Consider the following 16190-nt stretch of genomic DNA (forward strand, 5'->3'; position numbering starts at 1 on the left):
TTGTTCCGAAATGGTAGTGGTTGTTGCAGAGTTGTTCTGGAATGGTAGGACACCTATGTCTGGTTGTTGCAGAGTTGTTCCGGATTGGTAGTGGTTGTTGCAGAGTTGTTCCGAAATGGTAGTGGTTGTTGCAGAGTTGTTCCAGAATGGTAGCTCACCTATGTCTGGTTGTTGCAGAGTTGTTCCGAAAAGGTAGCAGTTGTTGCAGAGTTGGTCTGAAATGGTAGGACACCTATGTCTGGTTGTTGCAGAGTTGTTCCGGATTGGTAGTGGTTGTTGCAGAGTTGTTCTGGAATGGTAGTGGTTGTTGCAGAGTTCTTCTGGAATGGTAGGACACCTATGTCTGGTTGTTGCAGAGTTGTTCCGGAATGGTAGTGGTTGTTGCAGAGTTCTTCCGGAATGGTAGTGATTGTTGCAGAGTTCTTCCGGAATGGTAGGACACTTATGTCTGGTTGTTGCAGAGTTGTTCCGGAATGGTAGTGGTTGTTGCAGAGTTGTTCCGGAATTGTAGGACACCTATGTCTGGTTGTTGCAGAGTTGTTCCGGATTGGTAGTGGTTGTTGCAGAGTTATTCCGAAATGGTAGTGGTTGTTGCAGAGTTCTTCTGGAATGGTAGGACACCTATGTCTGGTTGTTGCAGAGTTCTTCTGGAATGGTGGTAGTTGTTGCAGAGTTCTCCCGGAATGGTAGGGACACTTACACCTGGTAATTGAAGATTTGTTCCGGAATAGTATGGACACCTACGCCTGGTTGTTACAGAGTTCTTCTGGAATGATATAGACACCTATGCCTAGTTAGATTTTGTTGAAGTCTTAATAAAACAGTTTGTGTCATACTGTATAATGACGGGAGGCAGTATATCTTCTTCCCTCCACTTTTCCCTCTGGTCCCAAAATTGACCCACCCAATCTATATACAGACATTTCAAAACAAGTGGATCAGGTTAATCCTGTGTTGCATTTTAAATAGCTTTAATTATATTTGAGGCCTCTGCATAAAGGAGTTTTGCAGAGTGAGTTCTTGGAGCTGCAATACAAATCCAAACCAACTACATTCAGTTTGGGTTGTGTATCTTATGATTAACTCTTACGCTAACCTAACCCTTTCTCCTAAGGTGGCTTTTACATTGCCGTGCTGTGAAGTTGGTTTATATCGAATACAGTAGATGAATCAGGTGAAGAGAGTGCTAGATTACAGGCAAATGGTCCCCGGGGGGCACAGAGAAGACTTGGTAACCATAGCTGCAGATGCACAGGGATTAATTTGGGTATTCCAGGTTACAAAATTCACCTGATATTAAGGGGTCGGTTTTTGTTGTAACTTTACAGTTGTGAAAAACCTTTTTTTTTCTCCTTCTGAATAGAGAATGACAGAAAAGGTGAACCTTTCAAGAGTCCTGTTGTGGTCCGATATTTTGACATTGTTTTGAAATCGGTTTAAAACTATTGTGCCATTCAAATGAATAAGTATTGTTTTCTAATGTGTCTTCAAATGCCTATGAAATGGACACCAGAGAGAGAAAGTGTACCTGGGAATTTTTCTTTACAGGTTCAGCAGGGAGGAGCAGGAAGTACAGAGAATGAGCCAGAGAACAGTCTTATCACCCCAGAACTTAAACTGGATTTGTCGCCGTCTCTTGTCGGAGGGCGGATGAAGGCAGGCCCTCCTCCCAACAGGTATAGCCAAGCAAATGATTTGAGCTTTCTTTTATGCATGTAACTGATGCCAGGTTAGTCCTGGTTCTCAGGGTCAGGATTTGAAGGAGACTTCCCACTCGCAACATGTGAGGAAAAGGGCAGCTTAACTGCGGTGACAGAAAAGCCATACTTTCTGATTTCCTGAATACCCATTACATTGAGCTAATTGTGAGCTGGGAAGATGGCTGATAGGCCTTCTGTTCCGCACCCTCTCCTTGAGAATGCTTTAGACCTGGCACTCTTTTGCTGGCCAGGAGTGGTTTTGAAAACAAGAGGCATGACAGAGTTATAAATACCAAGATAACAACAGAATGAAGGTGCTGGTAAGGGAAAGGCAAAGAAAGAAAGTCAGAGAGAGTGCTGTGTGAGGTGTTTTGGTGCTGCCGTGACCCTGACCCTGATCCTGCCACACTTACCCGTGGAGTGGCTTGTGGGACGGTGTCCTGCCACCCATCTAGGGTGCGTGTGCACACCACAGCCCGATTATTATAGGGCTAGTGGCAGGACAACAGAGGGGCGTGGTGGAGCAGCATCATGGTCGTTCTTAGGCAAGCCCAGCCCACCTCGAGTACCCTTGCAACTGCATCTGCCCCCATGCCCACTCCACTCCCACCCCATATGTTGCATCAGTTTAGCTATGAGTGCTTGGGATGTCTAGATCAGCTGGTTGGAAAAGTCAGTGTCGGGTCACTCAACCTTGATCATTAGGAGTTGTATTGTAACCAGATCTTGGTACTGCAACACTTTGTGCAGGGGGGAGGGAGGGGGTTTAAGTGGAGGGTATGGGGACAGATTAGGGATCCTAGTGACTAGCTGTTTGGGGGTCTTTAATTTGCTGCATACTGAAGGAACACGGTATGCTTTGTGCATTGATCGTTAGTTTGGTTGGGGATGATTGTGTTTAATTCTTCTTGTCATCTGTGTATATTTTGTAAAATATAAATTAAAAAAAAAAAAAGGATAGCTGTGAGTGTATCAGCTGCCATGTCCGAGGGTACCAGGCTGTGACTCATCAATGAGGAAGCGTGATTTTTATAACTTGTACACAGTATTGTCAGAGATGGTTACTCCACATCAGTCTGATTGGGATTAATACCATGGTAGATGTTTGTGTATGATAAGCAAACAGATTGAGTCATGTGGTTATTTGCCCCCCCCCCCCCAACCCCCACTTACAGTGCTCTTGCTCTCACTAAGATGATGTCTCTACTGTCAACCTTCAGGCTGGGACACTTACGCTGCTGTATCTCCAGTTATCACCTTTCCATGCCCTTACCACAGCCCTCTTGTGCTAAGGATATCTCTAACTAGTTAACCAGACAGACTAGACAGTCTGCATTTAATTGTTCACTATCCTTTTTTCCCTTAGAAGGGAAATGTAGCCAAGTCAGCCTGCTGTCCACACTAGGAGATCAGCCTTCTCCCTAGAATTCCAAGGTCCTACCAGCATCTTTCCCTAGGTGCTCCAAGTCAACTCTCTCGCCAACCCTTGGAGATATAAAGGTTACATGAATATCTGGATAAATCAGGCATGGGTTAATAGGTTTCTTACTGTATAGACATAAAATTTGCACAAATGAAGCATCTTGTTTAAAGCAAGGGCAGGCCAAGTCTCTTCCAGACCCTGTCTGCAAGAGAACCTTCCCGCCACCTTTGCAAATGTTACTTGACCTGGTATTTAGTGTCATTGCTGAGACAATTTGTGTACTTTACATCAGGAAGCTGGGTGGAACGATCGATGTGATTGGCGGACTTGCAGGCACTATCAGGCGAGTGGAAGGAAGGCGGAGGGATAAGCATGCATCCGAGGAGAATCCCATTCAGGTAAAGAGTTGGGTGCCTGTGTTGCAAATCGTTCCTGTAATCCCAGTTGCTTTCAGGAGATTTTCCTTCAAAATACGTGTCCGTTTCTGGGAAAGGGGGACTAAAGTCGGCAGAAACAAAAAAATGAAGTTTTAATGAATTCTGTTAGAGCAAATTATTTGTAATACAACAGTCCAAACCCCATCCTTTTATGTGAAAAAAAGAAGTTACAGAAGTTACAAACGTAATTTCTTCAGATTGCTTATGGACCCATGAAATGAAAAATTGGCCATTCTCAATATTTTGCCTTTTCCCAGAGATGGTCACATTTATTTGACTGCTCATCCCATCGCATAGTCTTAAAATCGAAAGTAATCGCAAGATAAGGACCAAACGTCTTTTGTGTATGTGATGCCTTTGCCCTTGCCAGTTGGTTAAAATTTATGACAATCGATCAGTGCAGAAACACAATAGTTTATTCCACTGGAATGTATTACTGTTGTTAAGATGGAAGTATAATTTTTCCAATGAAAGAAAATTCTGATCTGTTCTGTGTATCTATGCCTGGCACATACTCGCAAGTCGAGAAAGGGCTGCATCCCTGAGGTGGACACTGTTCTAGGTGCATATAATCTAACGTTAGCAAATATTCCCTAAAATGACTGTCACTCTAAAGTCAAAGCAGTGATTGGTGACCCCAGGAAAATAAAACAGTTCTCTGAAGATGAGTGAATTGCCCATCACACCTGTAGATGACACCAGGGCCAACCTGACGCTCACATAGCATTGCAGGAATTTCTAGAAAAGCATCTTCAGTGTGCGTGATCGAACCTGCACTGTGTCTCAGCTCATCTCTACAGACTGTTACATAGTAACATAGTAGGTGACAGCAGAAAAAGACCTGCACGGTCCAGCCAGTCTGCACAACAAGATAAATTCATATGCACTACTTTATATGTAAACCTGACCTTGATTTGTATCTACCATTTTCAGGGCACAGACCGTAGAAGTCTGCCCAGTACTAGCCCCGCCTCCCAACCACCGGTGCTGCCACCCAATCTCCGCTAAGCTTCTGAGGATCGCTTCCTTCTGAACAGGATTCCTTAATATTTATCCCATGCATTTTTGAATTCTGTTACCGTTTTCATCTCCACCATCTCCCGCGGGAGGGCATTCCAAGTACCCACCATTCTCTCCGTGAAAAAATACTTCCTGACATTTTTCTTGAGTCTGCCGCCCTTCAACCTCATTTCATGTCCTCTAGTTCTACCGCCTTCCCGTCTCTGGAACAGGTTCATTTGCGGATTAATACCTTTCAAATATTTGAACATCTGTATCATATCACCCCTGTTTCTCCTTTCCTCCAGGGTATACATGTTCAGGTCAGCAAGTCTCTCCTCGTACGTCTTGTAACGCAAATCCCATACCATTTTTGTAGCTTTTCTTTGCACCACTTCAATTCTTTTTACATCTTTAGCAAGATACGGCCTCCAAAACTGAACACAATACTCCAGGTGGGGCCTCACCAACGACTTGTACAGGGGCATCAACACCTCTTTTCTTCTGCTGGTCACTCCCCTCTCTAAACAGCCTAGCAACCTTCTACTTACGGCCACCGCGTTGTCACACTGTTTTGTCGCCTTCAGATCCTCAGATACTATCATCCCAAGATCCCTCTCCCCATCTGTACATCTCAGACTCTCACCGCCTAACACATATGTCTCCCATGGATTTCTACTCCCTAAGTGCATCACTTTGCATTTCTTCACATTGAATTTTAATTGCCGAATCTTAGACCATTCTTCTAGCTTCTGCAGATCCTTGTTCACGTTTTCCACTCCCTCCCGGGTGTCCACTCTTAGTATCATCCGCAAAAAGGCAAACTTTACCTTCTAACCCTTTGGCAATGTCACTTACAAATATATTGAACAGAATCGGCCCCAGAACCGATCCCTGAGGCACTCCACTACTCACCTTTCCCTCATCCGAGCGAATTCCATTCACCACCACCCTCTGGCGCCTGTCCGTCAACCAGTTCCTAATCCAGTTCACCACTTTGGGTCCTATCTTCAGCCCATCCAGTTTATTTAAGAGCCTCCTGTGGGGAACCGTGTCAAAAGCCTTGCTGAAATCTAAGTAGATTACGTGTATAGCACGTCCACGGTTCAATTCTCCGGTCACCCAATCAAAGAATTCAATGAGATTCGTTTGGCACGATTTCCCTTTGGTAAAACCATGTTGTCTCGGATCTTGCAACTCATTTTCTTCCAGGAAATTCACTATCCTTTCCTTCAGCATCGCTTCCATTACTTTTCCAATAATCGAAGTGAGGCTTACCGGCCTGTAGTTTCCAGCTTCTTCCCTATCACCACTTTTGTGAAGAGGGACCACCTCCGCCGTTCTCCAATCCCTCGGAACCTCTCCCGTCTCCAAGGATTTATTAAACAAATCTTTAAGAGGACCCGCCATAACCTCTCTGAGCTCCCTCAATATCCTGGGGTGGATCCCATCCGGTCCTACGGCTTTGTCCACCTTTAGTTTTTCTAGTTGTTGATACACACTCTCTTCCGTGAACGGTGCTATATCCACTCCATTCTCATATGTACTTTTGCCAATCAGTCGTGGTCCTTCTCCAGGATTTTCTTCAGTAAAAACAGAAGAAAAGTATTTGTTTAGCAAATTTGCTTTTCCTTTCATCATTATCCACATAGAGGGTTGCAGCATCTTTCAGTCTCACCTTCTGGACCGACTCCATCCTGTTTATATCTTTCCGTAGGTGCGGTCTCCAGAATTGCATACAGTACTTTAAATGGGGCTTCACCAGAGACTTGTACAAGGGCGCTATCACCTCTTTTTTTCCTGCTGCTCATCCCTCTCCTTATGCACCCAAGCATCCTTCTGGCTTTGACTGTCGCCTTTTCTACCTGTTTGGCCACCTTAAGTTCAATCACCCCCAAGTCCTTACCTTCTTTCATACCCAGAAGCGCTTCACCCCCAATATTGTACCGTTCCCTTGGATTCTTGTACCCCAAGTGCATGACCCTGAATTTCTTAGCATTAAATCTTAGTTGCTAATTATCATACCATTCTTCAAGCTTTGCTAGATCCTTCTTCATGTTATCCGCACCCTCCAGCCCTATCTTTATGTGCTAACAAATGGCTGGTTAGCTCTGAATATTGAGTTATCCAGGCATTCGCTGGCCAGCATTAAAAAAAAAAAAAAGGATGTTCAATGCTGTTGACTGGATATGGCCTGGCATTGAAGATCCGGGTTCAATACCTGCAGTGGACATTAACAGCATTGCCCACTGCCAGCTGAATATCGAACATAGTAACATAGTAGATGACGGCAGAAAAAGACTTGCATGGTCCATCCAGTCTGCCCAACAAGATAAACTCATATGTGTATACCTTACCTTGATTTGTACCTGTCTTTTTCAGGGCACAGACCGTATAAGTCTGCCCAGCACTATCCCCGCCTCCCAACCACCAGCCCCGCCTCCCACCACCGGTTCTGGCACAGACTGTATAAGTCTGCCCACCACTATACTACTACTACTACTTGACATTTCTAAAGCGCTACTAGGGTTACGCAGCGCTGTACAATTTAACATAGAAGGACAGTCCCTGCTCAAAGGAGCTTACAATCTAAAGGACAAATGTACAGTCAGTCAAATAGGGGCAGTCTAGATTTCCTGAAAGGTATAAAGGTTAGGTGCCGAAAGCAACATTGAAGAGGTGGGCTTTGAGCAAGGATTTGAAGATGGGTAGGGAGGGGGCTTGGCGTAAGGGCTCAGGAAGTTTATTCCAAGCATAGGGTGAGGCGAGGCAGAATGAGCGGAGCCTGGAGTTGGCAGTGGTGGAGAAGGGTACTGAGAGGAGGGATTTGTCCTGTGAGCGGAGGTTACGGACGGGAACGTAAGGGGAAATTAGGGTATCCCCGCCTCTCAACCACCAGTCCCGCCTCCCACCACCGGCTCTGGCACAGACCGTATAAGTCTGCCCAGCACTATCCCCACCTCCCAACCACTGGCTCTGGCACAGACCATATAAGTCTGCTTAGCACTATCCCCGCCTCCCAACCACCAGCCCCGCCTCCCACCACCGGCTCTGGCACAGACTGTATAAGTCTGCCCAGCACCATCCCCGCCTCCCAACCACCATCCCCGCCTCCCACCACCGGTTCTGGCACAGACTGTATAAGTCTGCCCACCACTATCCTCGCCTCCCAACCACCAACCCCTTTTCCCCCCACCGGCTCCGCCACACTTTCGACTAAGCTCCTGAGGAGCTTGTCCCAGCCTGAAAGGGTGTTTGAAAGGTGAAGAAACCTCTATGATTGCAGCTTTTAGTGCTGCTCACGTCCTGCTGATATGGAAGAGTTCTTCTTGTAGCTGAAGGAAACTGGATTCTCTTTGTGGGTCGTGAGACCTCTTACAGCCCTAGCATAGGAACGATTCCGAGACCCTGTTGGAGGAAGGATTCTTTTTCTCTCTTCTTTTTCTTTGAAACAGGTTCTTGGAGATCATGGAAATATACCGCAAGGAACAAATCAGCCAAACTCTCAACCTCAACAGAAACCAGCACAACCACCTCCTCCGCAGCAGCCACCACCACCGTTCGTCCCTCCAAGCGGTCCTCCCCCTCTGCCGCTCACCAGGCCGCCTCCGCCTCACTTCCTGCACCCTCCTCCGCCCGTGACTAATGTTCCTCCACCTCTGCACCCACCAGGTAATTACTAGAGCAGGGTAGGCCAGGACTGTCTAGGCAGTTGCCTCTGGGAAATGTAGGTGGCAGTATTCAGCCTATGGCAGCTGATGAGTTTTAAGCAGGTGACAGATGTGGGCAGAACTGAGCCCGAATATCTAATAACTTAACCAGAAACCTTATTACAAAATCAAAAAAACAAAAATATTAAATTAAATTAAATGTGCTCAGTTTTTTTGGGGTGCTATAGAGCACATTTAATTTAATTTAATTTTTTTGATTTTGTAATAAGGTTTCTGGTTAAGTTGTTGAGTACCAGTATTGAAACCTATTTTTAAAGAAAACCCAGAGTTTGGACAGTTCCCGAATATCTAATGCCAGGCCATGGCCCGGTTCCAGCACTGACTATCTGGTTACAGTGGCCTGCTGGAAGTTAACTGCTTACACCCCAATCTTCAGACAGGTGAGCAGTTAGCTTTATCCACTTCCTTAATCGGTTAATGGTCTAAATATTGCCAGTAACCGGCTCTGCCCATGGACCGCCCCCGTGCTAAGCGGGCACGGCAGGGGTGAATAGTTCCCGATATTCAGTGTGCTGTCTGGTTCAGAACCGCTGAACATCACCAGTTAGGCAGGCGCAAGTGATTTACCTGTCCAGGAGGCTCTTACTGGGTCATTCCATGTCAAGTGGTCTGGTGGTCCCTGCGCGACCATCACGGATTTCGATGAAATTTTCTGTGAACATTCATACAGTGGTGGAAATAAGTATTTGATCCCTTGCTGATTTTGTAAGTTTGCCCACTGACAAAGACATGAGCAGCCCATAATTGAAGGGTAGGTTATTGGTAACAGTGAGAGATAGCACATCACAAATTAAATCCGGAAAATCACATTGTGGAAAGTATATGAATTTATTTGCATTCTGCAGAGGGAAATAAGTATTTGATCCCCCACCAACCAGTAAGAGATCTGGCCCCTACAGACCAGGTAGATGCTCCAATCAACTCGTTACCTGCATGACAGACAGCTGTCGGCAATGGTCACCTGTATGAAAGACACCTGTCCACAGACTCAGTGAATCAGTCAGACTCTAACCTCTACAAAATGGCCAAGAGCAAGGAGCTGTCTAAGGATGTCAGGGACAAGATCATACACATGCACAAGGCTGGAATGGGCTACAAAACCATCAGTAAGACGCTGGGCGAGAAGGAGACAACTGTTGGTGCCATAGTAAGAAAATGGAAGAAGTACAAAATGACTGTCAATCGACAAAGATCTGGGGCTCCACGCAAAATCTCACCTCGTGGGGTATCCTTGATCATGAGGAAGGTTAGAAATCAGCCTACAACTACAAGGGGGGAACTTGTCAATGATCTCAAGGCAGCTGGGACCACTGTCACCACGAAAACCATTGGTAACACATTACGACATAACGGATTGCAATCCTGCAGTGCCCGCAAGGTCCCCCTGCTCCGGAAGGCACATGTGACGGCCCGTCTGAAGTTTGCCAGTGAACACCTGGATGATGCCGAGAGTGATTGGGAGAAGGTGCTGTGGTCAGATGAGACAAAAATTGAGCTCTTTGGCATGAACTCAACTCGCCGTGTTTGGAGGAAGAGAAATGCTGCCTATGACCCAAAGAACACCGTCCCCACTGTCAAGCATGGAGGTGGAAATGTTATGTTTTGGGGGTGTTTCTCTGCTAAGGGCACAGGACTACTTCACCGCATCAATGGGAGAATGGATGGGGCCATGTACCGTACAATTCTGAGTGACAACCTCCTTCCCTCCGCCAGGGCCTTAAAAATGGGTCGTGGCTGGGTCTTCCAGCACGACAATGACCCAAAACATACAGCCAAGGCAACAAAGGAGTGGCTCAGGAAGAAGCACATTAGGGTCATGGAGTGGCCTAGCCAGTCACCAGACCTTAATCCCATTGAAAACTTATGGAGGGAGCTGAAGCTGCGAGTTGCCAAGCGACAGCCCAGAACTCTTAATGATTTAGAGATGATCTGCAAAGAGGAGTGGACCAAAATTCCTCCTGACATGTGTGCAAACCTCATCATCAACTACAGAAGACGTCTGACCGCTGTGCTTGCCAACAAGGGTTTTGCCACCAAGTATTAGGTCTTGTTTGCCAGAGGGATTAAATACTTATTTCCCTCTGCAGAATGCAAATAAATTCATATACTTTCCACAATGTGATTTTCCGGATTTAATTTGTGATGTGCTATCTCTCACTGTTACCAATAACCTACCCTTCAATTATGGGCTGCTCATGTCTTTGTCAGTGGGCAAACTTACAAAATCAGCAAGGGATCAAATACTTATTTCCACCACTGTACATGTCCCCAGTGAACATTGGTAAAGTTTTACGTTCGCCGATGCAATACTTGCTGAGATATAGTAATCTGTTTGACCCCATACTGCAGCCTTCGCGCAGGGACCACCAGACCACTTGACATGGAATGACCCTTCTGCCAAATATCGACCCCAGGGTCGGCGGTGAGCGTTCTGCTTACTGCCACCGGCGTTATTCTTGGATATCCAATATCCGAGCTTCGGTTTATGCGGCGCCGGCTAACACGTGGCTGGTTACGTCTATATTCAGAACTTAACCAGCCATGGGTTGCTACATAGACAGGACTGTGTTTTATGCGGATCTCACTTATGCGGTTACCCTGGCCGGTTAACTGCCGAATATCGGTTCTTAACTGGTCAAGTGCCAACTCCGCCCCCCGGAATGCCGCCAAAATAACTGGTTTTCACTTAGGCACTGACCATTAATTTTCAGCGGCGTTAACCAGTTAAGTGCTGCTGTAAATTAGCAGATAGCCCTGACGCAAGTGATTTAACCGGTCAGCGGCCATTTCTGGACAGTTAAATCGTTTTGAATATCAACCAGCCCATAACTTTCATAGGACTTTTTTTTACCTTATTTTGATGGGGGGGGGGGGGGGGTTTGAGAATTTTAATTTATTTGGTTTGAAACATGCTGGAAGATTAAGAGTAGGAAAGACATTTCACGTTATTCGTAGGCGATACAGAATGTGATATTATGAAAACAGACAACGTGTCAATACTATCTGACCCTGTATCGTCTAGTCCTGCGTAACGGAAGGACCTTTGATAGTTGAACGTAATAATAATCACAGTTATATCTGCATGTTGAGTATCTTTAAAAATGCACCATAGCCCATATACTGTGGCAGACTGCGCAGATATTCAATGCCGGGCCGTTTCAGGTGACCGGCATCACTATCTGGGATTTTTGGGCTGGCTCTAACTTAACCAGGTATGTAAATATTCAGCGCTGACCGGTTAAATTAGTAGTGGGCAAAGATAGGACTGCTATATATGCAGTCCAGTTTACCCGCTAAACTTAGCTGGCCAGTACTTGAATATTCACGGATAGCAGGCTATATTGCGTGATATAGCTGGTTAGCTGCTATGCGCTGAGCTGCTGAGGGGGAGGGGCAGGGAGGTGGGAAATTTCCCTGAGCCTGGCCTCCAAGGGGGGGGCCCGGCACTGGGGGTCAGTCTCTCTCCTGCTCATGTCAGGACCCTGGCCATTCTATTAACGCGATAACCTGGTCCCGGCACACAGGAGAGAGACAGATCCCGGTGCTGGACCCCCTTGGAGAATGGGGAGGACCAGACGCACTAACGCAGGAAGGTAGGGGGTGGTGGCAGCCTGAGCGAGTGAGGGGCGGTGACGGCAGCTGCGTCTCGAGTGGGGGGGGGGGGGGGTCGGTGGCTGTGTCCTCTGTTGGAAGGGAGTGGTGGCCCTGCCTCAAGCCCAGCTTTGTCTCTTGGTGGCCCTGGCTATGCACTAATATTCATTGGAGCTAACCGGCTAGCTTACGCTGAATACTAGCTCTTAGGGCCTCTTTTATTAAGCCACACTAATGGTTCCTTCGTGGCAGTGTCGACGGAGCACGTTCAAAGTTAATGTGCTTTGCCAGCGTTACTTGACTGTGAGCCACTAGTGCAGCTCGATTAAAAAAAAAAAGGCCCTTAGCCAGCTATTTAACTGGCCAAGAGTTGTTTGTGGCTGGTTAAATAGCACTGAATATTGGCCCCTGAGAGCCCAAATTACTCATATATTCAACATCTCTGTGAGGGTAAATTTTACAACTAGTCGCCTCCTTTAGGTGCCCGAAGATGTGCAGTGGGAGCTTATTCTATGACACCTGTGTGCCCAGGTTCTGCTATAGAAAACTAGCGTAACCTGGTATTGTCACGACTAACATTTACACGACTGAAGTTACGGCAGCCATGGCGCAAGCATGGGCACTTAATGTGGCTGTTCTGTGCAGGTCTTTTTAAAGCTTCAGGTGCTCGAGGATGTTATAATGCCTTTGTATCGCTCCATGGTGCGACCACACCTCGAATAGTGTGTTCAATTCTGGTCACCGCATCTCAAAAAAGATATAGTGGAATTAGAAAAGGTAAAGAGAAGGGCAACGAAAATGATAAAGGGGATGGGACGACTTCCCTATGAGGAAAGGCTAAAGTGGCTAGGGCTCTTCAGCTTGGAGAAAAGGCGGCTGAGGGGAGGTTTGATAGAGGTCTATAAAATAATGAGTGGAACAGGCAGACGTGAAGCGTCTGTTTACGCTTTCCAAAAATACTAGGACTAGGGGCCATGTGATGAAGCTACAATGTAGTAAATTTAAAACTAATCGGAGAAACTTTTTCTTCACTCAACGTGTAATTAAACTCTGGAATTCGTTGCCAGAGAATGTGGTAAAGGCGGTTTAGCTGAGTTTAAAAAAGGTTTGGATGGCTTCCTAAAGAAAAAGGCCATAGACCGTTATTAAATGGACTTGGGGAAAATCCACTATTTCTGGGATAAGCAGTATAAAATGTTTTGTACATTTTTGGGATCTTGCCGGGTATTTGTGACCTGGATTGGCCACTGTTGGAAACAGGTTGCTGGGCTCGATGGACCTTTCGTCATTCCCAGTATGGCAATACTTATGTAGTTTGGAAACTGCTTCCATTTTTGGAAGAGAATTCTTTCTGTTTATTGGTGCAAGTTGATGTGACCCCCTTCTTTGGATCATTGCAAAGGGCTGTACTTTGTAGGGTTACCATACGTCCGGATTTCCCCGGACATGTCCTCTTTTTGAGGGCATGTCCGGGGCGTCCGGCGGATTTTGCCCGCGCCCACGTTTGTCCGGATTTCTGGACAAACGTGGGCGCGGGTGCGAGCAGGCGCGTGTGATCGGCGCCGTGGGTCTGGTGACCTGGTCTCCCGTCCCCTCCCCTTCCTTACCATGTTCCCTGGTGGTCTAGTGACGTCTTCGGGGCAGGAAAGAGCCCCCTCTTTCCTGCCCGGAGCGCTGCCTCCCCTGTCTATCATCTTTCTCGGTCTGGCTGGGGATTCAAAATGGCCGCCGAGAGTTGAACTCTCGCGAGGCCGCTTCAACTCTCGGTGGCCATTTTGAATCCCCAGCCATACCGAGGAGGATGCAGCAGGAAAGGGCAGGCAGCGCTCCGGGCAGGAAAGAGGGGGCTCTTTCCTGCCCCGAAGAGAAGACTCTACTAGACCACCAGTAAGTGAGGGGGGGGTATGTGATGGGGGGGAGGGGACTATGTGACGGGGGGGGGGGGGAATAGGGGCGGAACCCGGACCTGAAGGGGGCGTGGCAGGGGCGGGACATGAGGCACGGCGGGGTAGGGGGCGTGACATGTGTCCTCTTTTTCAGAGGACACAAAATGGTAACCCTAGTACTTTGGAGTAAATGAGCGAGCAGATGCGCTGGCTACACGTGGTTTAAAATGCCGTGGTCCGTGTGTTCTTAGATGCTCCTTTAAGATTGTTGTACTAGTTTCCTATTAGGGGTCATATTCAGTGTAAGATTCTGTCCCTGGTTTTTTAAGCTACGATTGAAGAAGAGTCACAAAGTTAGAATGCCATGTGCTCAGGGGGCCTTTGTGTTCTAGTCAGGCAATGTTGTTGAAGGGTCCTTCCATGCGTGAGGAAGAGAGGCTGAAAATTCAGAACTGTTTCTGTGGCAGCCCGCCATTTATGGAATTATGTTCCTGATCTGTGAAGGTAGAAGTGGGATTATACGGGTTTCCACGTGGGATTGCGTGGTTCCAGTTGTTTGAACTGAGTGTAGTCTGGCTGTCAAGTGTTTGAGGAAGTTCTTGTGTTTCTACTGGATCGTACGTGACTTTGATTGTATATCAGTTTGGATGACTTTTTGAGCCAAGGAAGCAGTTTAAAAACATTTCAATTAAAATAAATATCTAGATTTTTCCTCACTCCAACCTCTCAGGTTTTCTTGAATTCTCGTACTGTTTTTGCTTCCACCACCCTCTGTGCAGACATATTTCTTCACATTCCTCCCCGAGTCTATCCTCATTCACTGTCTGGATCATCATTTTGGAGACGTTTATTCAGATGCCATGGCATGAATTCTACCAAAACAGACTTAAAGAATAAAGGGTTTGCTCACAGCTGGAAGCACAGTGGGTGCACAGTCTGCAGCTGCTGCTTCAGAAGGATTCCCCCCCTCCTTAGTTTTGTTACATTTGTACCCTGCGCTTTCCCACTCATGAAAAGGCTCAGTGCGGCTTACATGGGGCAATGGAGGGTTAAGTGACTTGCCCAGAGTCACAAGGAGCTGCCTGTGCCTGAAGTGGGAATCCAACTCAGTTCCTCAGGACAAAAGTCCACCACCCTAACCACTAGGCCACTCCTACACTGTTGCTACTATTTGAGATTCTACATGTAGAAGTCGGCCCTTGCAGATCACCAATGTGGCCGCGCAGGCTTCTGCTTCTGTGAGTCTGACGTCCTGCACATACGTGCAGGACGTCAGACTCACAGAAACAGAAGCCTGCGCAGCCTTCTACATGGAATGTTGCTAGTGGAATAGCAACATTCCATGTAGAATCTCCAATAGTAGCAACATTCCATGTAGAATGTCCAATAGTAGCAACATTCCATGTAGAATCTCCAATAGTATCTATTTTATTTTTGTTACATTTGTACCCCGCGCTTTCCCACTCATGGCAGGCTCAATGCGGCTTACATGGGGCAATGGAGGGTTAAGTGACTTGCCCAGAGTCACAAGGAGCTGCCTGTGCTGGAAATCAAACTCAGTTCCTCAGGACCAAAGTCCACCACCCTAACCACTAGGCCACTCCTACACTGTTGCTACTATTTGAGATTCTACATGTAGAAGTCGGCCCTTGCAGATCACCAATGTGGCCGCGCAGGCTTCTGCTTCTGTGAGTCTGACGTCAGACTCACAGAAACGTGCAGGACGTCAGACTCACAGAAACAGAAGCCTGCGCAGCCTTCTACATGGAATGTTGCTAGTGGAATAGCAACATTCCATGTAGAATCTCCAATAGTAGCAACATTCCATGTAGAATGTCCAATAGTAGCAACATTCCATGTAGAATCTCCAATAGTATCTATTTTATTTTTGTTACATTTGTACCCCGCGCTTTCCCACTCATGGCAGGCTCAATGTGGCTTACATGGGGCAATGGAGGGTTAAGTGACTTGCCCAGAGTCACAAGGAGCTGCCTGTGCTGGAAATCAAACTCAGTTCCTCAGGACCAAAGTCCACCACCCTAACCACTAGGCCACTCCTACACTGTTGCTACTATTTGAGATTCTACATGTAGAAGTCGGCCCTTGCAGATCACCAATGTGGCCGCGCAGGCTTCTGCTTCTGTGAGTCTGACGTCCTGCACGTACGTGCAGGACGTCAGACTCACAGAAACAGAAGCCTGCGCAGCCTTCTACATGGAATGTTGCTAGTGGAATAGCAACATTCCATGTAGAATGTCCAATAGTAGCAACATTCCATGTAGAATCTCCAATAGTATCTATTTTATTTTTGTTACATTTGTACCCTGCACTTTCCCACTCATGGCAGGCTCAATGTGGCTTACATGGGGCAATGGAGGGTTAAGTGACTTGCCCAGAGTCACAAGGAGCTGCCTGTGCCTGAA

General features: G+C 46.8%; 2 protein-coding genes across 5 annotated transcripts in view; one reads left to right on the forward strand and one right to left on the reverse strand.

Annotated features, from left to right (window-relative positions):
- The window catches only part of LOC115474705 (pre-mRNA 3'-end-processing factor FIP1-like), a 53042-nt gene that overhangs the window by 21694 nt on the left and 15158 nt on the right, over positions 1-16190 (forward strand). For all 4 annotated transcript variants that reach the window (XM_030210328.1, XM_030210329.1, XM_030210330.1 and 1 more), the window contains 3 exons: positions 1549-1676; positions 3416-3521; positions 8015-8231. In XM_030210328.1, coding sequence (XP_030066188.1) covers positions 1549-1676; positions 3416-3521; positions 8015-8231 — 451 coding nt within the window. The remainder of the gene's footprint in view (positions 1-1548; positions 1677-3415; positions 3522-8014; positions 8232-16190) is intronic.
- Positions 1-16190, reverse strand: part of LOC115474703 (ligand of Numb protein X 2-like) — a 132389-nt gene that overhangs the window by 6411 nt on the left and 109788 nt on the right. The window lies entirely within an intron of this gene.

The sequence above is a fragment of the Microcaecilia unicolor genome, chromosome 7 (assembly GCF_901765095.1).
Source record: "Microcaecilia unicolor chromosome 7, aMicUni1.1, whole genome shotgun sequence".
Lineage (NCBI taxonomy): Eukaryota > Metazoa > Chordata > Amphibia > Gymnophiona > Siphonopidae > Microcaecilia > Microcaecilia unicolor.